Source organism: Falco rusticolus, chromosome 1 (assembly GCF_015220075.1).
Source record: "Falco rusticolus isolate bFalRus1 chromosome 1, bFalRus1.pri, whole genome shotgun sequence".
Classification (NCBI taxonomy): Eukaryota; Metazoa; Chordata; class Aves; order Falconiformes; family Falconidae; genus Falco; species Falco rusticolus.
In genome coordinates, this window is record NC_051187.1 from 37788052 (window position 1) to 37814570 (window position 26519).

At 36.0% G+C, this 26519-nt stretch overlaps 2 protein-coding genes across 2 annotated transcripts in view; one reads left to right on the top strand and one right to left on the bottom strand.

The window, feature by feature from the left end:
• GNAZ (G protein subunit alpha z) overlaps positions 1–20280 on the top strand; it is a 65146-nt gene extending 44866 nt beyond the window's left edge. Inside the window, exon 3 of the mRNA XM_037410127.1 lies at positions 18179–20280. Within this exon, the coding sequence (XP_037266024.1) occupies positions 18179–18523 (345 nt within the window). The 3' untranslated portion in view covers positions 18524–20280. The remainder of the gene's footprint in view (positions 1–18178) is intronic.
• Positions 1–26519, bottom strand: part of RSPH14 (radial spoke head 14 homolog) — a 92042-nt gene that overhangs the window by 61474 nt on the left and 4049 nt on the right. The window lies entirely within an intron of this gene.

Here is a 26519-nt window from a genome sequence, read left to right on the forward strand (position 1 = left end):
TAGGAGTTTTGGAAGCTGTTTTCGTTTTAAGTTTTTGGAGATGTGCCGAACTGGGCTTGTGAGGTTACAGTGGTACAGCTTAGAAGACAAAAACCTTGCCAAAACAATAAACATGCTCATTGTTAGTTTGAATGGAATAGACTTATATTAGTCAATGGAGAAGCACAGCTTCAGTTGTTATTCTCCAGAATGTGTGAGTGATTTGTTGCATAATTATTTTAAGACCTGGGCTTCTAACAATGGCGTCTGAAATGAATATAAATATTTATTAAATCCATGGGCAGAAGTTGAGCAAAAAGAAGAACATTTGAATGTGAAAATGAGTATGGAAACTTGTGAGTAAATAGAAATATAAATGCATATATGTGTATATACTTATGTACACATTCATTGTCTTTCTGGAAAATGGTGAATGAACTCAGATACAAAGTGGTGTGGTTGTTCAACTGCTTCCTGAGTCACGTTAGAGTTGCATCTGTGCCAGTGTAAAACACTGTATTAACTAATGCTAATAAACTAAGTCAGAAATAAGTATATCATAGAGGACAAAAAAAGGGCATGTGTTAGAAAACAAGCAGTTTTGGCTTTGTATTTGTTCTTTCATCATTCTGTAAAGCAAATCAAATTTATATGTAAATTTCATCAGACCCTTACAACTAATGCAGAAATAAGAAAGAAAAATTAATTTCTATTCTCATATTACGCCTCAATTCAACTGAATAAATAACTATATTATTGAAAAAAAAAAACCAATCAAAAATAAATCATTGAAATGCACAACTGAACAAGAAAAGTTTTTTAAAAGTAATCCAGGCTATCCTTAGCACCAAAAAATCTAATAATTTTTATCATCTTCTAGTTAGTTATATTATCACCTTCAAAAATTTATGCTGTTTTGTCTAAATGACATCTCATATACTGTTCCCTGAATATTACAGCCAAAGGAAATGGCTTCCTTTAATTTCTAGGTTCTTCTTTTCCATTTCTCCTGTCCACTGTCAAACTAGTTACTGCTGAAATTCCATTTCACTACATAACAAAGTAAATTTTTATTCATGTGTGTATGTGTGTATATGTATATATGTATATATATAGAAACTTCCTAGATATAGAAGTGGTTTGATTTCAAAATACAGTTCTGAACATGGGGAACTGTAAAGTAGGTGTGCTGACATGGTTGACATTGCATGGATTTATGCACTAAACTTTCTTTACTGCTAATATTGTATTCATCACTTTGAACTGCATTTGGAGACATAGGTTATGGTACTTATAAAAAATCTCAGGCAATTTTAGTAAATGCCGTACAGTTATGTTTGCAACACCTGCACGTTTCAACAATTATTTACACTCACGTAAGCATTACAGCAAGACTTGAGGCTGCAAATTGTAGTATATTTTTTTCCACTTCTGAGAGAACAGATGATGTCTTGGAATATTTCTCAAGGTTCCATTAGGAGCTAGAGAGGCAGGACTGCCAAGAGGTGATGATAATGATAGTCTACACCATATTTAAGAGTCCTTGCCAGTAAGCAGACTGAAATCTCTTTTGTCCAGCTGTATGTGCTCAGACTCCTGCCATAAATCTCATCTGGCCTTGTGGCAGACAATGCTGGAAATCACCCAGGAAAGGCTTAAGGCAGACTTTTCATGTTACCTGCGTAATGCCACTGCAAGGGCATTCAGGATGAATGGCAGACTCAACTAACCTACATCCATAATGAAGAAAGGTGAGTGCATGATTCTGCATTCAGAGATAGTGAAGATATCCTTCTGGCATGGCTCTCAGTTTACCTTTGGTCCTGATGTGTAAATGTGGGCTTGCATCTATGACAAGTAGTTAATGTGTTTAGATTTCAGAGAGGAATCAGTCTTATATTCAGTATATAGTTTACTGCCCTTCTAGCTCATATAGTACAAATACTAGGACAACTAGATGCACGTTTTTAATCAAAGTCTGCTTCTGTCTATTTTTAAATAAATGCAATTAATTGTTACTTGCCCATTTTAAATTGGAAAATTTAAAATGATGTTAATGTGATTTCCATGGGTCTGCTCAAACATCAGGTTTATAAAATTATTTTCTCTATGGAGAAGACAAGATTTTACTTTGGGTTTAAAGATGTTAATATATTGATTGTTGACAGCAACCCAGGAAGGCCTGTTTCAAGAAACATACCATTTTTTATTAGAGAAGACATTCTGGTTAGAGTATGTGATCATTAGTACAACATGTGTCTCTGTAGTAAGTTTAAATCATCTTCTGTTCCCTTGAAAAATATTTCAACTTCTAATGGTAAAATCTTAGCAGCATTTCATTTTGCATTGTTCTGGGACGTCTTGCATTCCAGACAGAAATTCCCACTTTCTCTGCAGGTCAGATTTACACTACCTATTCCTTCTTTCCCCGTGAAGAATACATTCTGGGCCTACTCTCCCCAGAATACATTCACTTATGCATATGATCATTTACATACAAGAGGCTTAGTTTTTGATTGCCTGCTTCAGCAATATGGCATCTGCCATATAAACCACCTCCTTATCTCTTTTAATGAATATTTTAATGCCAAGAACATAAGCACTCTTCTCTGCTATTTCCATGGAAACCTGAAGAGGAACTTAAAATGAATGCAATGGAAAACAGGTTGGAGGAGAAGGCATCTTGAGTCCTCACTCTGTGCTTAGGCTAAGTTCAGGACTCACTGGACCAAAATTATTCCATTTTAATCAGGTACAAATTTAATTATAGTGTTTCTGACCTGATGCACAAACAGCAAGTTGAAAATAGAGAAGTCTGCAATTTTTATGTTCTTCCAGTTTAGATCCTTTTTGTGTTACATTCTAAAGTTCCTGTAAATAGATTCTTACTGAAATTGTGATTATTTTTAGAAATACCTTAAGAAATATCAGTAATATATGCTACATATAATTAATTTTGTTTCATTCTGTCTTCATGGCATATTGTGTATTTCTGTATATTTATATTTTGTGGTGGTGAGTACTTCCTGGGAGATTAATTTCATACTCTGGGATGAAAAATCTAACAACACTGAAGATGAATCCTGACCTTGATTCAGTGTTTAATGTTAACTCGGTGTAAAAAGCAGAAGCCTACTGCAGATTTTTGTGCTGACTGGGATTGAAAGATGACTGTTGTAGAAGGACTAGCAGATAGCAGACTTCTAACATGACTGTAAACTTACATTTCTGTTATGAGGGCTTGTTACAGGAATTCTTCTATGGAGAATGGTGCATGTGTAATGTTTTAAATTGTCTATAAAAAGTTAATTTTAAAAAGTATTTGCATTTCTTGCAGAAACTGTTATTATGATATAATTCTTTACTATTAACATTCTACAAAGTTTCTTTTTTCTTGCTAATATGCTTTTAGTATACATTATAGTGACTATAAATGAAAGAAAATTTATTTTTCTCACCTGGAGAAAACAGTGTGATTCTTAAGATTGATAATCAATCTTTGTTGTTGTACAACAAACTGTTGGTGCAATATGGAGCCACATTCTGATGGTTTCAATTTTGTAGTGCTGTTTTAGCATCCCTAGAAATACTGCAAATTTACAGCAGGGTAATTGTAAACGAAACCAATTCCACCTTTCCCTTTAACTGATGGAGCCTTTCCATCTATTTTACAGACTCAAAATCTGTTTGGACAGATGGCAATAAGGAATCTCTCCCTTTTGCCAGGTGAAAAGATATGAAGATGTGTAGAAACAGTTAGTTAATTGCTGATTTCAGTTGAATTTGTTAAAGCATATAATGAAATAGTGTCAAAAGAATTGGCCTGATAACCCAGATGGTGGTGTAGCAAACCCTCTGCTGAGTGAGCATCCACCCATGTACAGGAACTGTTTAAAGTAAGAGCTGAGACACTGAAAGAGCCTAGCATGGGAGCAGTAGAGATCAGAAAAGAGACAAAAACAGTGTGATGAAAGTGTGTGGATCACTGTCAGTGTCTACATAAAGTGGAAGAAATGATCCCCCCAAAAGACTGAACAAAATCCACATCAAAGTTATTCCTTTTTTTCCTGAACAACTTTAGCAATAGTGCTTTAATAGCAATAGAGATTTACATCATGTGACCATGATGTGGGTTTTTTTGTTTTAAATTCAGTCTTTGTCAACCAAAATAATTTTTACTTTGTTTACAACCCAACTAGTGCTTCAATTACAAATATGGGAGGAGCATTTTTTTCAGAATACATAACCATTTATTTCCTTTAATTTTTCTCCAGTTACTCTAAAATAACTTCATAGAAATTATCTCTTGAAACTGATTAGATCTAAATTCCAGTAATGCTGTATAAAACCAGAAGAATTTCTTGAAAGTGAAAACAAGATTCTTTCTTTCTCCATGCTGCTAAACGTGCTGCTTTTGCGCTCCTCAGTATTCCTCTCAGTTTACACAAAGAAAGCCAAGGTCAGGCACAAATTTAGACCCTCTGATGTTGCTTTACGTTTTTTCATTTAGCTTTCTTTCTCTGTTCCTTTTTCATTTTTGACTCTGAACACTGACCTATAGTCAGTGCCCTATAGCTTTTATGTTTCTTCCAGGTTAGTAGAAGGCAATCTTAAGACCAGCATGATGACAAGAACTTTGTCAGAATTATAGGCAAGGCTTCTAAAAGATCTGAAATATCCACTTGCTCCTGAATTATGCTATGTTAATCTTGCAACACAGATGGTATAAAAAGGGAAGATAGCCATTGCTCCCACAAGATTTCTAGCTGCACCAAACTCTAAGCATCCTAGTGAAAATATCATCAAAGATGTAACAAAATGAAAAGCTAGTGCTCCTACTACAGGTCAGCTTTTTCTGTTGAAAACTGGTTCAGCACCAATGTGGGCCAGTTTTGTTTGTTTGTTTGTTTTTAATGGGTCTAAGAGAAAATATCGTTATCGTGCTGTCATTGATACACTCCGGTGTCAGACAATGCAAATTACTAGAGGTCAGTACTTCTAGTTCCAAGATCCTTTTTCTTTTGGTGAGAAACACTCACTACTTCAAATGATGGTGAAGTTTGTAAAACAAAATCTTTTTTTTTTTTTTTTTATACTGGACAAGACTAATGGAAAAGGCAGAATTGCCTAGGAGCTGTAGCAATTGTACGTGGTTATGTAAAGGAGAAGTTTTCACCAACAGGGAATGAAGCAGCAAATATCTGCAGTAGTCTGTGTCCAACTTTGGACAACAGTGGATATTCAGAAAAGAATATGGGAAGAGGTCAAGCATACACTGATACTTCCTACAATAAACCCTACCAGATAACTGAACTAAGGATTGCATCAACATTTTCCCGTTTAAGTGCCCTTTTAATTTAATTGCTTTTTGAAACCAATTACACTTTCATGACTTTTACTATTATTAACACCTCATGACATGATTTTACATTTAATTATGCTTTGTATGGAAGGAATATTTGTCTGCTGTCAAATAACTGAATTGGATGTTTCTTACTTCTTACATTGTAAAAAATGGTGCAAAAATCATTCACTATTCACCATTTCAACACCATTTATGATTTTATGAGCTCTACATTGTTCTCTCTCAGCTATTTCTTTTTCCGGGCTGAAGAAAACTAGTTCATTTAATTTTTTTCATCTAATAGTCTTTCCATACTTGTGATAATTCTTGCTGGTTTTCTCTGTGTTTTCTTACTCTACTAACTGATAGAAATACTTCATCCTACGTATATTTATTAGCTTTCATTAATATCCAGACAGTCCTGTTTTAAAGCTGGGCTTGACTGTGCTGAAATGAAAACCTACTTACTTGAGAAGTCCTCTTCTCTTTATATCATGGTTTATCAGGTTGGACTCTTGTCACTGATGTTTCAGATTTCAAATGTTTTTTATCCAGAGAAAGGGCATTCACAGGCACTGGATTTTGCAATTTGTTCCCTTGCAGTGGTTCTGTTATGCAAAATTATTAAACTTACTAGTGCATCCTAGTGGCATACTAGTGGCAAAAAGGTTAACCCCCCTCCCCAATTTTCTCTTATGTATGCAATATATTGTTTCATTTCAACTAAGGCAAACAATTGTCTGGGTGACAGGAACTAATATTCACCCTGTTAACACCATCCCCCCTCCCCCCCCCCCCCCGATGTATTACAAAAATCCACATTTCAAAGAAGGTGCAATGAACCACAATGTTTCTTTACACATAATCTATCAGCCAGAGGTTGGGTTACAGCAAACTATACAAAAGGTAGGTTAGTCAATAGTCTGGAACAGTAAAAAAACATTTTTCTTTTTATTTGCATATTCTCATGTAGTTCTCATGCAGATTTCTGCAGTATTTTAATAGCTTAGGGGCTAGGCTAAGGTTTGGAGAGCTTTAAAGAGCAGAAGACAATATAAAAATGGGTATTCTATGAAGGCCACAACTCCATTCTTTGACCATTTCCTTTTCATCCTGCCTCACCAACAGGATAGTAACAGTCTAGTATAACTCTTTCCATTAAAAAGAAAGCCCTTATGCTAGAATTCACCTCTTCAGGATGAAAAGTTTAAGATCTGCTCAGAACTGCACGCATAAAATTGACTTCTCGATTATTGATTCAATTATAAATATGTTTTTACAATTCATGGAATTATAGAAATGTAGGCCGGATGTGATCTCTGAAGGTCACTTATCCTGTCATCCCAGCTGAAGCTGGACTATTGCCAACAGTAAATCAGGCCAGCTCTGGCTTTATCTAGTTGAGAGAGGAAAACCTCTATGGATGGAGATTTCACAAAATTTCTAGGCAAATTGTTCCACTGCTGTGCTAGTCTTCCAGTGAATTTTTTTCCCCTGTCATCTAATCTGAACCTGCCAAGCTGCAATAAGTCTTCATTGCTGTTTACCTTTTCATCTGATACTGTTAGGAAGAGGTGAGAGTCATCATCTTTGTAACTAGGCTTCAAGTAATTGTAGGCTTTTATTAGACCACCCTTTAGCCTCCTCTTTGCCAGCCCAAACAAGCCCTGTTCCCTCAGCCTTTCCATGAAGGTGAATGCAGCATTAAGTTACTTACTGCCTAGACACAGAAGGCTGGTATTAAGCTTAAAGATCTCAAATGAGGACAGCTAAAGTCCTGAACTACTTTATGTGTAAAACTATGCAACATTTCAGCTATGTTGACTATGTACTTGAAATGCTCCTCTTGCCCTTGAGCTAAACAAATAATCTAAACACCTGAAAGAAGGAAAAAAACCCAACCCCAAACCCAAAAACCACTCACAATGAGTAAGCATTGAAATCAATTTAAATACATTACCAGCAATAAAAAAGCTGGCCTCTATTACTATATATATAACTCAATCTAAGAATAAAACATCCAGGCATTTACAATAAAGTATAGATGTTCATGCTACTTTGGATATATTTTCAAGAACTGTGAAAATTTAAACAAATGTGTTTTTAACAGAAAACGTTTTTAAATTAGATTTTTCCCCCAAACTCCAGAAATTCCAAGCAGTTTGCTTGGAATACTAGTACAATGCTTAAAAAAAACCTACCCCCCAAAGTAAGCATAGCTATTATATGCTGCTAATTTGCTTCTTAGAACTAAGTTAAGAACTATCTTAATTTGTACTCAGGAAATCTTAGTTTTCTGGCACTGTCAAAGACACTGAACATTTATTCTTATATTCCTTTAATGGCATGTTTGCCCTCTTCAGAACTGCTTGCCCTCAAGCTAATACACAGAGAAGCACAGTGCAAGCTCTCATAACTTCTATGTCTTATGTATGGCTTATGTAGCATAAAGCTTTGTTGACCTTTGAGGCAGTAAAAGGAGTGTTAACAGTTTTTTGCTGAGCAGTTGATACATAGCAAGCTTTCCTTTAAGGAGAAAAAGCAAGCTAACCCCCCCAACCCCCACCCCCCCACTTTAATGATTAAATGGAGGCCTGTGAAAAGAAGTATATTCCATGATACTATTTAACTTGTATACTTTTACTACAGTCCTGCCCTGGCTGGACACTACCTGTGTACTATGTAGGTTTTAGTATGTTGCCCATTGTGGCTTTAAGTTTCTTCTGGCCTGCATCAGCTGCAGTAGCATTTCTTTTGCCAGTCTATCCTTATCACTCCTTCCAGAAATGTTGATTTGTGTTGCTGTTCTATCAGGCACAGGACCAATATTGGCTGCCCCATTTTTCTCTTCTCCTGAACGTACCTTTTCCCAGAACTTTTCTCTGAACTTCTAATTCGCTTATGTGAAGTGATAAATATAGTACCTATCACATGCACATTTTATGACTTCTGAATACAAATTTCCTGTACTTCAGCTTGCTCAGAAGGTATTAATAGTTAGTCACAAGCAGTAACTCAATCTACAAGTATTTCTCTGTTTTTATTCTGCCCCTTTCCTTGTTGTGGAACAACCTTTAATACCTTGGCCAGACTTATTGGAGTAGCCTTTATCTGGCTCTTCTAGCATTTTTGCTAAATGATGAATGCCCCACTCCTTCTGATCCTTGAACTCAGTAACCTTTTCTTCTGTTCTTCCAAGAGTTTTCTATACATCCTTTCTTTAGGTTTCCTTTAGTTTATAAATCCTAGCAGAAGCACCTGTTGTCCTGTTCCTTTGCTTGGAAATCCCCTGGCTCAAAATCTAATCCTTCTGTCAGGAAGTTGAATCAAACTTTTCTCAGCTCAGGCATCCTCCTTAGTATAATCACAGCTTGGTGTCAGATTGTACTTACTAGGATTAACAAATCTGTATTGTTCCTGATCTAGGAATATAAACCAGTTCTGATAGATAATATTAAAGAGTAGTTTACCCCAGTCTGTCATTGGCACCCATATGTAACTACTATATAACAGTGCTTAATTTATCATGTACTCCTACAGACATGACTTACTGTTTCAGTACACACTAAAAAGTTGCAGGGACCAATTTTCAAAACCAAATGCCAAATGTTCAGGATTATTAAAGTAATACTCCCAATTAAATCTGCTTTGTCTAGGCTGGTCCACATTAAGCCTTAGTAACACTACAATTCTTTTCCAGTTGCAGAGATCATAGGTGATAAAGTATTCATAATGTTTTCATTGTCATCCTATACAATAGCCAAGACTAAAGGTCCCCATGTAATTCTCATTCATACTGCCAGATTCTGTTATCATCTGCAGAATTTTCTGTAAAGACAGTAGTAATGCTCCACAGGAAACCATCAAGAGAGACAATATGCTGCAGTACTGCTCTGTCAGGTTTATTTTCCCTTTCTTCTCTGAAAAAGAGGCATCAAATATTGACTACTGCCTCTTCTACCCGTTCTGCATTTTCGCATACAAACTCTAAGTATAAACAGTTACAGGACATTATTTTTTAAATAATAAGGAATTAATTTGGTAGTTTAGAAATTTTGTTTGCTGGTATCATTTTTCCTCCTGATTTGAGGATGATTCTGTTTCAAAAAACTGGAAGCAAGCTCGTTTCGTGCTTAATACATTTTTTTGCCCTCACCATATAAATACATATCTTTCTATCCGAAATCACACAAGATTTCTTCAGGGCTCCACTTTATAACATCCATGTTTATTAGCCTTCTATATGCTCATTTCATAGGAGAGATTCAAGGTTCCTCTAATATAAAACCTTATTTTATCATCTCTTTCATTTTCCCTTCATTGTAGTGGCATAAAATATATGTATATACATGCTGTGGTTTCACCCCGGCCAGCAACCAAGCACCTCGTAGCTGCTCACTTACTTCCCCCACAGTGGGATGGAGAAGAGGACTGGAAGAGTAAAAGTGAGAAAACTTGTAAGTTGAGATAAAGACAGTTTAGTAGGTAAAGTAAAAGCTTTGCACACAAGCAGAGCAAAACAAGGAATTCATTCACTACTTCTCATTGGTAGGCAGGTGTCCAGCCATCCCAAGGAAAGCAGGGCTCCATCACACTTAATGGTTATTGGCAAGACAAGTGCCATAATGCTGAATGTCCCTCCTTTCTTCTTCCCCAGCTTATATACTCAGCGTGATGCCATATGGTATGGAGTACCCCTTTGGCTAGTTCAGGTCAGCTGTCCTGGCTGTGTCCCCTCCCAATTTCCCATGCCCCTCCAGCCCTCTTCCTGGCAGGGCCCAAGAAACTGAAAAGTCGTTGACTTAGTATAAACGTTACCTAGCAACAGCCAAAACATCCCAGCTAAAACCAGGACAACACATAAAATGCTATGTTAGATTTCCACCTTTCTGCACTTCACATTCCTTATATATATGCAGGACACACAGGAATTTTGGTAGGAAGGACAGAAATAGATGGCATGTGTATATCTATCCATATGATAGGTGCTATATTGACATAGCTGCTTCTAGTCATCCTGACCTCCTTCCTGCTTTGTTTACCACGTAACTGGTCAAGAATTCCTGCAGTGGTTTTAGACTAATGTAGCATATTACTTTGGTGATGGAATAATGAGTTCGTCTGCTTGTAGAATAAGTTAAGCTGCTAAGCAACTTAAGAACACTTCTTAATGAATTCACAATGGGACTTACCATTCTACACCACCTAATTTTGACATTTTAGAATTCCCAACAATTTCCAGGAAAAATCTGGGATCCTAGGATCAGAAAGAAAGGATTTGGAAAGGCATAACAAGTCTGTCAAGTCAAATCCCTGTTAGTTACCCTGTCTTCCTCTCATGGGAGCTGCCAAAGCTAGAAACAGGTATTAACAGGACAATACAGGTAAAGTGTTTCATTCCAGTTTAAGCCTACCTCAGTGAGGTTCTTAATTTCTTTGAGAGATATATAGAGTGAATTGGATTAAGTCTAAGTCTATCCTCTCCAACAGATAGTTTCTTCTTTTTGATTTTTAGATGAAAGTAATTATTTTTTGTAACTCATGAAATTATCACCATCTTTCCCCATTTACACCCATAGCCACCTCATCCTATGCATTCCTGTAGGAGTGTTCTTTCTTTGAACAAAAGATGAATCATACAATAGTCTTTTTCCTTTTAAATCAAGTCTCTCTTACCCAGCACTCAATCAGGACTGCCTGCCTGCTAGACAGGAAGGACCTTTCAACTAGCATTCAATCTAGGCTTTTTTAAAAGAAAAAAGTATCTCTTCATATTTGTCCAGGTTAACTCTTACTTTCTGCATCATATGTATTTTCTTCTGCAAAATTCTTCTGCTTTGCCTTCTATTATACATTTATTCAAACATCGTTTGAATTCCTGAATTGCTTTGACTATGACTGTCTTGGGCAATGGTATTTCCTTTGATTTATTTTGTAGACTGTCATTTTTTTCAGAATGGATTCAATTTTTTTTGTACAGTAACCTTAAGGAAAAACCAATGCTCATATCCAACAGATTCCATTATCTTTTTACCCCACCACCCCTTCTTCAAATACTGCAGCTTCACCTGCTTTCTTTAGAAAGTCTTAAGTTATGGATCTCTAGAGAACACATTTGAAACAGAAAGAAAAGATTCATGCCATTTTGTGAAACAGCTCATAGCTACCGGCATATGCTAAATGCCAGCCACTATCGCAAGGAAAAGCCTCAACAGGAAAATAGCCTCAGCTTCCACTGGTTATTTCAAGCTTTACTGACATTTAAAGATTTTCTGACTTTTCTGGAAAGCAAACATTACTGTTCCTGCACCAATTTTATTCATCATTGTTTATGGTTTACACAAGATAAATTTTATTTAGTTTAGTTAAGGTTGTCACAATCCCCAAATGCCTACCAGATTTAAAATAATGATGAAAGAGAAAGAATGATTGAAAGATTAAGTTCTTAGGTATTTAGTACAAATGGCAGTTAATTCCCTTATTTATGATAGTTACTTTCTTCATCATTTTTCATTTTTAAGTTCATAGCTCTCCCAACTGTGATCAGAGAGCTTTAATGTGAAAGCTGTGAGGAGATACTACATTCCAATTTGGCTCCATTTACCTAGTGATTTTTCTAATTACTGCCTATCTTGATAACAGGGTCTTCCTTTTGAAAACTCTTAGTTTTTCTGAAACTCTGTCCTGCTAAGCATACCTCTACTCTTCCAGAGGATGACCAGGGATGTTTGTATGTTTGCAAATTATTGGAAGAACAGAAGCAGCCATCTGTTCCTTAGCATGTTCTTTCCCTCAAGCAACCAATTGCTTGTTCTCATGCTAAGAAAAGAATTTGCAATTAGCCCCCAACAAGGCCGTCTGGATAAGGCACTGGCATTATCTTGCTTATACCCCAGCTTGTGTATATAAAATTACAGCAGCACATTTTTTCTAACCACCTGGCTAGCTACTCCCCTCAGGATTCCTGAACTGGAAAAGACACTGCAGAGAAGAAGAATGCGTTTCCTTACCATTACTTTTCCTCCATGTTAATAGAAAATTTTTATAACTCCTTTGCATTTTAACTATAAGAAATTCTATTTCGTTTACTTAAGGTATTTATGACTTTCAGATATTCAACCAATAGTATTATAATGATATTATAATGAAGAAGAAATTTCTTAGGTAAAATAGTTCACTAATTCTTACTTTACATCATGTAAGAGAGAACCAAGTTTACAGTAATTTAAAACTGTCAGTCCTCTTCTACGCATTCATTACATTTCACAATTTATGGAAAGGTTTTATCTGTCTGCTTTTGTTCTTGGACTACAGACTCCAACTGAGGATTTGGTCATAGAGAGACAGTATTATGATTCACTACAAAATACAGTAATAAACACAAACTTTTAAAAATGCAATATCCTCTTGGCATGAATGTTCTGAGAGTTGGCCAAAAACCTGTATTAGCTCTAAAACATTTTTTTCCAGACAATTAGTACCAAAAGCATTTCAACTGACCTAAAAATTTCTTGCATGGTTTTATTACCAGCTAAAAATTCAGGGAAGGAAAGAAAAGCATGACTATTTGAAAACAGACCTATGATGTTTTTAGAAGATTATGTGTTGTTTCAGGATCTGCATTGTGAAAATAAACATAAACCCTCAAACAGATTTTTAAAGCCACATTTTTATACCTATAAATCTGTTTATAAAGTAGGCTCAAATGTCAGAATACCCCACCTTTACAAAGGAATAAGTAAAAAAAACCCCACCAACAAACAAAATAGGAACTACATTAAATTTGCTTGTATTTCAGTATGCCTTAAGAGGCTTGTGAGATTTCAGCCTGGCTACATACTGCTGCTGTGGCAGTGCCAACCATCATGGTGCACCCCTGTGCTGCTGGGGCTTTTGAAATGACCAGAAACTGCCAGTAGTCTGTGGTTTTAATCTTTAAACATTGTAAACACAGAATTACTCACTAAAATAACTAAATCAATGCCTTCATATAACTCTGAGAACAGAGGGTGCAATTCTGACCGAGTCAGCCCATAGCAAATGACAAGGAATAGTGCTACAAATAAAACAAGAGTAATTTGAAAAGCTTAGGTAAAACAGTCTGCTCATATTTCCGCAACTATGCATTTTAAAGGGGTAATTTTCTCAGGATACTGTTTTAGTGTAACAATAATGATCAACACTGTTGCAGATTTCCTTTGTAGTAATAACAGTACAATACATTCTCTAATAAAACCAAATAAAAAGTACATTTTAAATAAATTATATTTTCATATTACTTTTCATGTAATAAACAGTGAATAATTCTTCTCTTTTCATCTCACCAGTTGAAATATTGGAGTAACTCTAGTGCAGTCAAGGGAGATGCACTAGACACAACTGACAGAAATTTTAGGAGAATTAGGCACAAAATACTGTTGCTTCTATTAAAAGCCAAAATCATCCTCTCGCCAAACAGAAAAACAGGCCAGAATATTTCACAGTCAAACAAGAACGAAAATACCTGGGCTCTAGATTATTTTCAACCCCTCTGAACACAAGCCAGATAAATAGAACACATACATATTTGTAAATAATCTTGTAAAAAGAATACTCCCCTTTTTTTTTAATACCCCAAATCCCTCCTGTTCACTTACTCTGGACCACTGTGGTAACTCATGATGTACACATGAGGGTTTTGGAAAACTAAGATATTGCATATGCAAAAAAGCACAATACCTGCAGATTAATCTATACAGGAGATGCAGCAAATACTGTGAAACTATGTTCATTACAGGTTAATATTGGAAGAAAACAAAGGAGTCAGTTATTGCAGAAGAATAGGTGGGAATGTTAGAAATTAGCAAAGTGTCACAGTGGTTTTAGAATCACCATCCAAAGTAAGCAAAATCCAAAGTACAGTACCTGTTGGTACTGTGAGAACACTGCCACTGCGTGCTATGGCACACGTCTTTGGCAGAAGGAATATATTATTTGGCACACATTCTGATGTCACAAAGAATTCTGACTCACTTCTGATTCCTTATTTTCACTGCTTTCTGTTATTAAATTATTAAAAAGAAAACGTGGATTCTTGAAATGTACTTGACCAATGTATCTGCCATAGTATGTTTATACACAATGATAAAATACATAGCTATTTTCCTGTCTGCCCTATTCAGTTTCGTTATTGGCAAGAAAAAAACCAGATACAAAGATAGATGAATGCACTCTGAAAATAGCATTATGAACTTCTGCAAATTTTATGTTCTTTGTATACGTATGATAAGAGACTACTGATATTTTTTTCTTTCAGTTGGGAATAATGCTGGTATTTTATATCAGGTATAAATGCAAGAAGTCAAATGAACTTTTCTTTTGTTTTTTGTTACAAGAGGTATACCTGAAAACAAGTTGCAGCACTGTGGAATCAGGCAGGTCTAACAGCAGCTTCCAGAACTAACGCCAGGATCTGGGCATATATAACAGGACATATGCAGATGCATGAGAAAGACTTTGTAACTGGCTACGCCAAAACATCCTATGGGCTGAAATATGTCTGTCAGTCACCAATTGAACAGCCTTATGTGAAAAGAAGTGAAGACTGCTTCTCTGCTTTAAGGAATCAGCTTAAACATCTTCTTGAAGAAAATAATCTGATCGATGTCTACTAATTAGTAGCTATTGATTAATGTATTTTTATTTGTTGAAAGATTAGTCAAGAGGTGGGATTGGAGAGGTTCCGTGAAAAGGACTTAAAGAACAAGTTAAAAATATGTTCGGAATGACAAATGGTATATACAGTCCCTTGAAAAACCTTACAGTCTTATGTTTCTGCCAATCCAAAATACTTTTGACTGTACCAAAATTGTTAAGCTTGAGGTGATTCCAGGCTTTCTTCAAGAAATCACGCTGCTTTGAAAAAAATGTAAGTTCTCTATAAACTGATTCATTATACCTTTTGGAAGCACTAGGAAATCAGGTATCAGTAATCTCCAGGAGTTTTACCACACATTTTCAATATTATTTTTCTTTTATTTAAATTAAAATTACCAAATCAGCTGCTTTCTCCTCTGAAGTCACTAAATTAATGATCTGTACATATTACAAAACTACTCACTATGTGACTGTGGTATAAAGTGAGACCAAAGACAACAGACTGGGAGGATTTGCAGCTGTATCCTGACATATCATTAATGACGCTCATCATTCACAATACCCCTCCCTTCCATCTTGCCCTACACTGATCAATAATGCCTCATTTAATTATATTTGCTATATGGACTACGCTGAAGAAATTATACTAAATCCTATGCAATCTCACGATCTGAGAATAGTGAAAGTAAGAGATACTCTAACAGAACAGCATTTATTTTCTTAATTTAGCAGGTCAGTATTGCAAGTTCACTGAAGGGGAAAAAAAATGGTGAAAGATACGTTGAGTTAAAAACCCCCAGACTTCACAAACACATGAAACACCAATCTGAACAAGTTTTGTACAGCATTTGTAGAGATCAGTTTAAAGAATAATCATCTGAATATATGCATCTCTTTATGGAAACTTAACATGGAAAGAATTTCCAGATATTTAGCTTGCTTATTGCTTTTAAGGTAGATTATTATCTATATTGCTGTATATGAAAAGCTTTCTATATATTTTATCCATTGTTTATCAGCAAGCAGACTTTACAGAGCTGACTGTACAAGGATTCTTTGCATCTTGTGACCAGAGTACAATAAATGTTGGTGTTATCTCAAAACGGAGGGAAGGACTGTTGAAGATAAACCAGGAATAAACCATGATTCCTCACAACAGTGTTTTCAGCAGTATAAAGCCTAAATAAAGCAAAAGAAAAAAGCGAGAAGGAACAATATCTAGTATTTTAGCTGTAGGCAAAATATTAACTGTAGGCTTGTCATTTGGGTTAAGAGCTAAAAGCTTTACAGAAATCTTTCCCATACAAAATCAATTCATCTGGACGTGTGAGTAGGAATACTGAATTTCATGCTGTGATTAACATCACATTGGTTTACCTATTTGAATTTATTTTGAGAGCTATGCATTGGATCACGTCTACATGAAGGAGATATGCCTTACAGCATTCTGAGATTTTAAAGGTGCTCAAAAATTGCAAAAATTATTTCAGGGTGTCTGAACAGGATTAGAGGAAAATGATGAAAAAGCCTAACTCATGCTTTGGGATCTGATATTAAACTGGCCCATGGAGGTCAAAATAGCAAACAGCATTATCGCCAAGTTGAAAAATTAGTTGATCTTAATTTTCAAGAAAAGAATAACTAGCACCCAGCTAAAAGACTCTTTTAGCTAAAAAAATATTCAAGAAATTAAACAGACATCACTGCAAGAATTCCAATTTTCAGCCTACATTACCTTTGTCTCAGAGTCTATGAAATCTTCAGAATTTCCTGTTTTTCAAAAATGTACCTTGTTTTGTGAATATTTGTTTCTACACTTTTTTCCTAATACATTTGCTGTACAGAAAAAACTGATTCCAAATTTTCCATCTTATAAGCTTTTTCCACTTTCAGTAGTACATGAATACAGCAGAAAAAGGACAGAATAAAAGTCTGTTTCTTCAAGAATTATCATTTTATTAATAAAAATTACTGCTGGATATTGGAAAAGACTGGAATGAAACCTTGATGCTGAATTTAAAATGCTATGCTTTTCAACATTCTTTAAATATGAATAGGACAACTTAGTTAAAAGAGGTGTTTTCCTTTCAATAGAAAATATGAGTGCATACATTAAAAAATTTTCATGACATACAAATATCTGACTAAATTTAGATAATGGCAATCTGATGTGCCAATGAAACCTAACAGAAATAAAGATCTAAGTAGTAACATGCTGGGAAACACTGACATTAGCAAAAATGCCTGATTAAGGTATTTGCTGTATCATCTTTTGACAATACTTGAGTGATATTTATTTTAATAATCTAGAATATTTTCTATTCAAGACATTGCATCTCTTTACACCTATGATAGGTGTAAACCCAGCAATAAATTCAGCCTTCCAAGAGCACTTGGTACCATGGACAGCTCCAGCTGCACCATAAGTGTGTGTGTTGCAGCAGCAACACATAAGGAAAATTCAGGACAGCCACTGATTTCTACTTTCAGTCTATAGTAGCACTGGATTTTTATTTTCAAATATGTAATTGTGGCGGTCATCCTAAATTGTTCATAATTTATTCATACTCAGGCCAGCAGACAGAAAGATTTTAAACATGACTGGCTAAACTCAGCTTTCACTATATATATATATATATCTTTCACCTATAAATATGCAAGTTGTGCCATCATAGTAGCATGTGGGTCTTGTGTATCCAAGCTTGCCATTATACAATGGGGAGAAGTGAGGAAAGGAAAAAATTCTGAGCATGTGTGGTGTGCTAAAGTACACATCTGATGATGCAATGTTACAATTGTGCTGCAGCAGTTCCATCTTTTTAAAAAATCCTTTAAGAGTAGAATGTTTCTGTAGTGTGAAATCCTTAGAAATTACACATCTCTTTTATTTAAAGAATTTGTTTATAGTGCTAATGTAAGTTTGATTTCCCAAGTTACACCTACTCTTTCTAAATCTTCAGTTTTAGACTTCCCTCCATAGTTGTAAAATATTTAAAAAAATAAAGAAAGAGGTAGTCTATGGTGAAATGTATCAAAATAAGTGAATTAAGCCCTCTGAAATTTCATGGTCAGGTAAGATGGACAGTCACTGAATAGAAGTTTTTTCTCTAAAAGCAGATTTTACTCATTGATAGATGTAATAATATGTTTTGTGTGCTTTTCACGCAAAAAAATAGTGCTGAAACACTGTTGTTGACACTGTTGTTTCCTCTCCTACAGAGTCGAATGGCAGAAAGTTTGCGTCTCTTTGATTCCATCTGCAACAACAATTGGTTTATCAACACTTCCCTCATCCTTTTTTTGAATAAGAAAGATCTGCTGGCAGAAAAAATCCGACGCATCCCCTTAACAGTCTGCTTTCCTGAATACAAAGGCCAAAACACTTATGAGGAAGCAGCAGTCTACATCCAACGTCAGTTTGAGGACTTGAATCGCAACAAGGAGACCAAGGAGATCTACTCACACTTCACCTGCGCCACTGATACCAGTAACATACAGTTTGTCTTTGATGCAGTGACAGATGTCATCATTCAGAACAATCTCAAATACATTGGTCTCTGCTAAGAATCCTTGGGCTTAATCTGTTTTCCTTAAGTGATAAACAAGGGGCTAACCACTTCCACTTCTAGTGGAAAAAAATGGGGCAATGTGTAGTAGCCCAAGGAGAGAAAAGGGGAAATCTGATGTATGTACACAGTTCCTCTTATGCCCCCTTAACCTGCTACATCATTTTTCACAAATATATGTTCTGGAGAGTGAAAGCCTACCCTCCAAAAAAACCCACACAACCCCACCTCCCCCCACCCCAGTGGAAAAAAACAACCTTACAACTCAAAACTCCCAAACAAAAACAAAAAAGGAAATTGAGGCCTAACTCTGTGGAGATGTTTTCGCCACAGTCACTGCACTTTTATTCCATTTGTTTCATTCCATTTCCTACAGTGGGAGTGTTACCATGTTCTATGTAAGAAATAATTCTTCATCCAGTTGTCCTAAAATTTTACTGACGTGACGATATAAAGCTGGTGAGTGACAGATGAACTTGTTTGCAGGGTGTGGAGCAGAATGGTTGTGTTGGGGAGAAGAGCTAGTTCAAACTAGAAGCTACAGAACAGGAGAATTCAAAGCAAACTACTAATTAAATCTGTAGAGAATGGGCATGCACCCACAATATTGATACACAGAGCCAAACAGTATATACACATACATCACGTATGCACATGCACATGACTCACAGCGTATACTATGTACACACTTCTGCTTTACTTTACTGTTTATCATGTTTAACTGTTTAACATCTTGCCTGTTAAAGGAATTATTGGTGCGCAACTGTTCTGTGATATCCAAACTGACTAGCAGCTCTTTCTGCTCTTTAAGGCTTCAAATATGCAGCAAAACTACATGAAATCTATGAATAGGCCAAATTAAGGTCAGTGTTTCTTCTACTGGTAAGGAGTTTTATACATCAAAACAGTCTTCTTTTACATCTTTTTTTGCCAAATCTTGTGGTGTTTCACAAAAAACAAACTATATTTAAGAAGTAGGTTAGTGTTCCTTTTTTAACACAGAAAAAAAAATCACAAGGCAATTTTTTAAATTATTGTTGTAGTGTCTGGATTGCTGAATGTGAAAGTTGCCAACGGACAGTTCTGTTCCACTGCTCCAATTACATTCTGGGAATTGTAATATTGTAACAGATTTCCCAAGAAGCAGGAGCCATGGAGATTGTGTAGTATATAGCCTCCAAAGTCTTTTTTTTGTTGGTTTTTAAATTATTTTAAAAATGTGATGTATTATTAGAAGGTTACAGATGAGCGATATGAACAATAACTACATGTCTTGATATTTCAATTTAATAATTTAAATTATTTAAAGTTTAGTGAAGTTAAGGAAACTGAAGAGATGCATTCCTCAGCTCCAGGTTTCATCTCATAAAGAAACACTACTGGATGGAGTAACATTCCGGCAAAAGTTTGAAAGCATAAGAAGCTCTGTGGGACTATACTGGAAAATCTCAAATGGATCATATAGACCTAAGTCTTTGGTCAGTTGATTCTTTCCCCTGCCATAGAAAAGACTTCTTAAAGACTTCAGTGTAAAGTTGGTGTGTAAATATATGTTTGATAATTGTAAAGCACATACGTACACAGACACACAGACACACATGCACACTGGAAAAGAACATTCTACTTTTGTTCCCCCTATGTACTATGATTAGTGCAAGAGATCTCAGCCAAGGGCTCTAAGAAATTTAAAACAAAATGGTTAATAACATCAACATTTAAATTGTCCACTTAAAAAAATAAATAATTCAAATGATACTGGATGTGCCTATAGTGTGTTCATTAATTAGTGTTATGACAGTTACTTAATTGGATATTTGTGAAGCTCTCTTTCCTTTATGACAGACTGCTGAGTTTTGTTTATTTGCTCCAGATCTTCTTCCTCAGTTTATTCACCAACATTCAGCAATTTCAGCAATTACATTTGAGCGACTTGGTAAGATTTAAGGGATGTGTTCCCATTTAATGTCCCTACAAATTCTGAATGCATGTTATTGATACTGTTTTGGGGGAGATGGTTAGTAACATTTTTAGGAAAGAAGCTATAGATCAAGGTCTATAGGAAATATCAGGAAAGAAACTCCCACGGTATCGGCAAGATATATAAGAAGCCCACCTACATATTATCTTACACAAGCAGGTACTTCACACAGATGTCTATGCTTAGAAATACATATCTAGGTATAAGCACATATATAATTTTTTTAATAGTGCCTGAAGCTGGTCTCCTAACCTGTTTAAAGTTTGAAAAAAACTTGAAAAATATCTTCACATTTTTGTACTACTGAGCTCTCGGCAAGTCTCCAAAATTAATACAGAATTCTGTCTGGCTCATGCTTGTGAAAAATTAGGCTTTAAGAAAAATCTATTTTTTTTTTAAGTCACCATATAAGGTAATCTGTCAGCATAAGTCTTGTTGATGGTCCTTCATTGAAGTTTTCTTGAAAATTCCCTCCATTCAGACTATAACAAGGTTCTTCCAGAACATTCTCTAACTGAAATCTTTCTAAGTCTGGATGTATGTTAAGAAAGTGTGTAACTCTTGTACAGACAGCATAAACTCAGAAAAATCACTTGTTAGGGGATGCTAGATAAATAATATCCCTGGACTTTAAACAGAATTTGACTTAGAACCCATCACTCCATTAATAATTATTGAGACCAGCTGAAAATATTTGGTAGTGCTTAGAAAGTTTCATTCCTTTGTTTGCTTCTCAGCCTTTCTACAAAATGCATCAAAAAGTCCTCACCTTTCTTACCTTATGTTTAAGAATTATTCTTCTGACCTGTTTGAGGATATCTAAATTCAGGCTAAGGTTTTTCTAGGTGGCTTGGAGACTTAAGCTAATGATGAGCTGGGACTGCCAAGAGAACTACAATACTTGAGGGCCGTGGTTCAAGCAATAATAGTTGTCAGCCTTGCCAGAGAATGCACCCATAACCAAAAATATTCTCTGAGGCTCAAGTCATGGATTAAGCCTTTGAAAACTCTTCAGTCCAAACATAATTGATACTGGGGAAAATTCTTTCTCATTTTGAATGAGGTATTTTATCCCTGTACTAAAGACACAGGGCCCCTTTAAACATTCCCTGTCAACTGTTACACCGGAAGAATAGAGGCAAAAGAGCCAATGAGGCTGTCCCTTGAAGGTACAAAAGGTTTGTCATGGCAGAGTATTTAGGTCTTACTTGTAGTGAGAAGATGATACTGCCTGCTTCTGATATTTGCAGTCAGTCTGCTTGATGTGGTGAGTTTACTAAAAGCTTTATGTGATAATTGTTAATACAGGATTCTCTATGCTTTGCTTACCATTAGAAGTGCTATCATTCACTTCAGAAATTGCACAGTATTTCTAGTCTAAATTGCTTTCTATAGTGTAATATCCTGTAATTAGGTAGTGAAACTGTGAAAAAGGTACAAAATGAGTCAGGGCTTTGTTTTCCTATTAATAGCCTATTGGATGTTATGCCTCCTTCACCTCTAGCTTTCATGGTACTGTGGCCATTTCAGACTGGTGAAAGTAGTGACAAGAAAAACTGGCATTCATTACAGCATAGCTTCAAGGTAAGAAAGCTGAATAGGAAAAATAAACCCAAAAGTGTAGTCAGTTATGAGGAGGGTAAGAGACGTTTTATATTAAAAAATAAAACTTGATTCAATTAAGAAGGTCCTTCCAACATAAGTATTACAGGCAACCCACAACACAAGTGGAGAACCTAGGATATTTTAACAAAGGCCTAAAGGTATTTCTAAAGAAAAGGAGTCGGTTAATTTTCTCATTGAATGAAAGCTGTCTTGGGAAGGAGAAAGGACACTGAAGCACCGTTGTATGTTCCTACTTGACTTAAGGAAAGCATAGGCATGGGGAGGAATGCAGCAGTAAATAATTAAGTTTAAATAATCAATTCACATAATCATGTTCTCTGAATAGCAATTCCTTGCTACCAACTGTCTAATAATTCCTATGATGTTTTTGATCTTAGTATTCTGAGTTACTCATGGTTGCTCTGTTTTCTCTCTGAAGAATTCAAGATGTTAAATTCTGGTTTACACGGAAGTAATTTTTTTTTGATTGTATAAGAACTGAGGCACTGGAAAGTTAAAACTAAAAATTCTAAGCCAAAGACAGGTGCTGAAATGAAATCTCTTGACTCTTAATTGTCCACCTGAATAAATCATGCAATTAAATTTGCATCTATTTTCTCAGTTTTATTGGTGATGCAATGTACTGCCACCTGAAAGAATTGCATTAATACAGCTGGGATTTCACTTCACCTGGGCAACAATGACATTCACAGAAGAGATATTCCATCTGCTGCAATAAGAATGCCATCTGTCCTTTTACCATTTGCACTCCATACAGCAAAACAAGTTTCAAAGGGAAAAAGGTATCCTTAAAGAGTCCTTAGACGCCGATCTGATTGGTTATGATTTCCCAAGGGTGGAATAGTGGAGGCACAGAGGGTCAGTAAAGTAGCAGAAGAAACATTATCTCTTGGAATCTTCCCAAATAGAGGTTCTGGCATGCTTAAAAATCCATTGCCCTATCCAATCCACCTCAGTCTTTGTCTAAAAGGATTAAGTACCCATAAAAGCCAGGACAGATAATGGGTAAGCATTATTAAACTTCTCCAGTATTAGCCATATCCTAGTGAAAGATTTTCTTCCTAGAACTATTTTTGCAGTTGTTATTGCCCAGGTCATTTATCATTGCTTATCATCCTTCCACTAACATTGTTAAGTATTGTGTCAACTAACTGTTTTCACAAAGAGTGAAAGTTTTGCTATTAATTTTTCCAATGTTCTTAATTTTCTTCTGCTGCTGGTTCTTCTCCCTCTTCTATCCTCTATTGAATACATAGATATATCTTATTTTTGTCTTTCTTCTACCCATTAATTCTTGCCACTGAAGTTGTTGTTTCTTCTGGAAATTATATTTGTCAGTGTTCTCCCAGTCTTTGTGGATTTTCCCCTCTTTTGGTTTTTAATGGTCCCACTGTTCCTGGAGGATACTGATATACATCCTTAAGTTTAGGAATCAAAAATACTCTGCAAGTGGATTTGCTTAAAATAACCACATTTTCCTAAATTACTCCTGTTTGGAGAAAGACCAGGTGGCCTGGCATAGAACTAACGCGAATCACTGACCACTTCCCAGTTAACAAAAACAACCATGCTTCATGTCAAATGCATGGTTCCTTTCTGTGTAGTGTGGAACATTTGCTTTATTGGCCCTCGGCTAAATTACCTCAGCTCCAGAACACATTAGAAATCTAGCTGTGGAATGGTATATTAGTTGCTGACTTCCTCCAGCTGTACATACCATCTCATTATCTGAATGGGAGGCGTAGAAGTAAATGCAGAGAGGAAGACAGACAGTTTCTTGGTTAGCTGAAGAAGGCTTAATTACCAGGCAGAGACTATTTCTGTATCTGTAATATGTCAGATTAATTATGTCAGGCCTTGTGACTCTTACTACCTATTAGAAAATATTTGCTGTTCTCCCTAAATTCTCCGAATTCTCATAGCAATGAAAACAGTTTTAGCACCTTCCTGTTTTTCTTCGAAGTAGTTATCTGTATGTGAGTCCATTCTACAGTAACACAATTCTTTTCATGGAGATACCTTCCAGCCCTTAAACAGACATGTATAATTTTATATATATATGTTATATTTTAATTTAAATGAAAAGGATATATGGCTCAGAAAAACACCTTTTTCCAAGCGTAATTACTCAGAGATGCTTTCACACACAATATGCTAGCTCAGCTTCTACACCACTGATCTTATAGACTGTACATAGCTGACAGGCTGAGGATTGAAGGTTTTTTCTATCGTTTCCTCCTCCCAGCCCCCCAAACCTGTCAAAGGGCACTGTATGAAAATCTGGTCTGTATAAAGCTATGCAAGACTAGTCTACTCGAGGACTTCTATCCTGAGCAAGTCTTGGAGGCTTTTAATAGCACAAACATTGACAAAGGAAATGGTCAAACTTTGGCATCATTACTTAGCTGAAGAAACTAAGCTTTGGAAGAGAATTTCACCTAGAGAGGTATGACTCAAGCAAGCTATAAAGAGACTGCTAGACACATCATGCTCTCTGAGAGATTTGAATACAGGATCAGAAGATAAAGATTAAATTCTGCTTGCTTCACAGATGTAAACAGTTCTACATTCATTTTTAATTCCTTATAAATAGAAGAGAGGGTGGTGGTGGGGGGGGGAAACAGTGAAAAAGTTGGCCTACATGCATACAGAGCATGATCACTGCAAATGTATTAGGATTACACTAAATGTTAAGAATAAATGAATGGAAAAAAATTATTCAAAACAGACAAATACCAGGTTTCTAATAAAGTAACTCCTTATTTACATTAAAAGGAATTTGCAGTGGAGACACTGATGCACAGAATTTACCAAGTAACTAATTCTATAGTTATTTAAATATTGTTTTCATACCATTAATTACCCTTTTCTGCTTTTCTTGGAGACTAAACTCCAGAACCATTCCCCAAAACAAGTCTTGATAATAATTCGATTTGGAAAACCTGATTCTGATCTGCCACCAGTATCTGAAGTGGAAGAGGTAAAATGAAGATACTGGTATCAGTCTTAGTTAAAGAGAAGCCTCACTGAAAAGCAACTACCACTCAGAGAATTGTAGCCTTTCTTGCAAATATAGGCAACTTTCACTAAGTTGGGATTGTAACATGATTTGGAAGGTGGTGTCTGTCTGGCAGAGGCTCCTGCTTACTTCAGAGCTGCCGTGAATCCTTTGCCTTCAATCAAAGGCAAGGTTTTGAGGAGAGACACTGCTGCAGCTGGCTTTCAGCTTTTGCTGAGTTTCTAGCTTAGCAGGGGTTGGATAATCCTTCCACTCCAGGAGGCAACTTGATTTCTCTTTGTATAGTATCATCTCACATTTCCTGATTATCACCAAATTGGTTTTACAGTTGTGATAGTTCCCATCAGTAGCTCCTGACCTAAGATGATCTATTCGGATGCCTGCAGTGACAAGGATGGAACAATGGGAGCAGACCAGAGCAGCGATATGGTGTACTATTACATACCCTCTGGTTTGGGCAACGTATTTTGATTTATGTGGAATTCTTAATAAGCAGTATTTTATGTTTTGGCACCACCAAGAGCTAGCATTGCTTACTGCCACAGTAAGTCCCTAAATAGAACTGACTGTTCTAGTAAAACACTTTGTATGTAACCCTTGGTTTTAGTCCCTGCTTGTTAGAAAGTGTCTAACTGCAAACTCTGGGGTTAAAAAAAAAAAAAAAGCTCTCGCTTCCTCTCAGGGCCATATGGGTAGGGGGTTTTTTTTAATTGTTTTTTCCCACCTAGAACTTTTATTCATCCTCCAGTGAATGTTTTCTGCTTATGTAGATAAACTTCCAACCTACTCTGAGGTTTGGGAGATAAAACCTAAAAGCAGGCAGGTGTATAGTTTACATCCGTAAGTCACACATTCATATCTAAAAGGGTACGTACAACAGCCACCAAACCCTGAGGCAACTTCCCTGTTTAAATTGAAACCTTTCCAGTCAACTTAAGTTGTGCATCATGTACATACCTGGAAACTCAATCAGCAAAAGGAGACAAATGTTAAGTTCATGCATTAGCCTGCCAGAGATCTAGCCACATCTGAAGGTTACAGCTAATAATAAAGTTCAGTACAGCAGGGGCTGAACAGCAAGGCTTATTACTGAATTATGCCATTCCAAAAGGGGCTAAGAAGGTGACCTTAGCCAGTATGGATGAGTGGTTAATGACCAATAGTAATTTGCAAAAATTTGGCAACATTTATTTACTTCTGTTAAGTTTCCGTTCCTTCTCCCATAAGCTTCTGTTATGATCCACGTATTCACAGGATGGTATCTGTCTATACTGGTAAGAGACAGAATTGTTTACAGGCAGTCAAACAGGTCAAAATTTACTTAAGCCAAGTCCCTGTCTCATCTGATTTGAAAATCTGTAAAATAGCTAG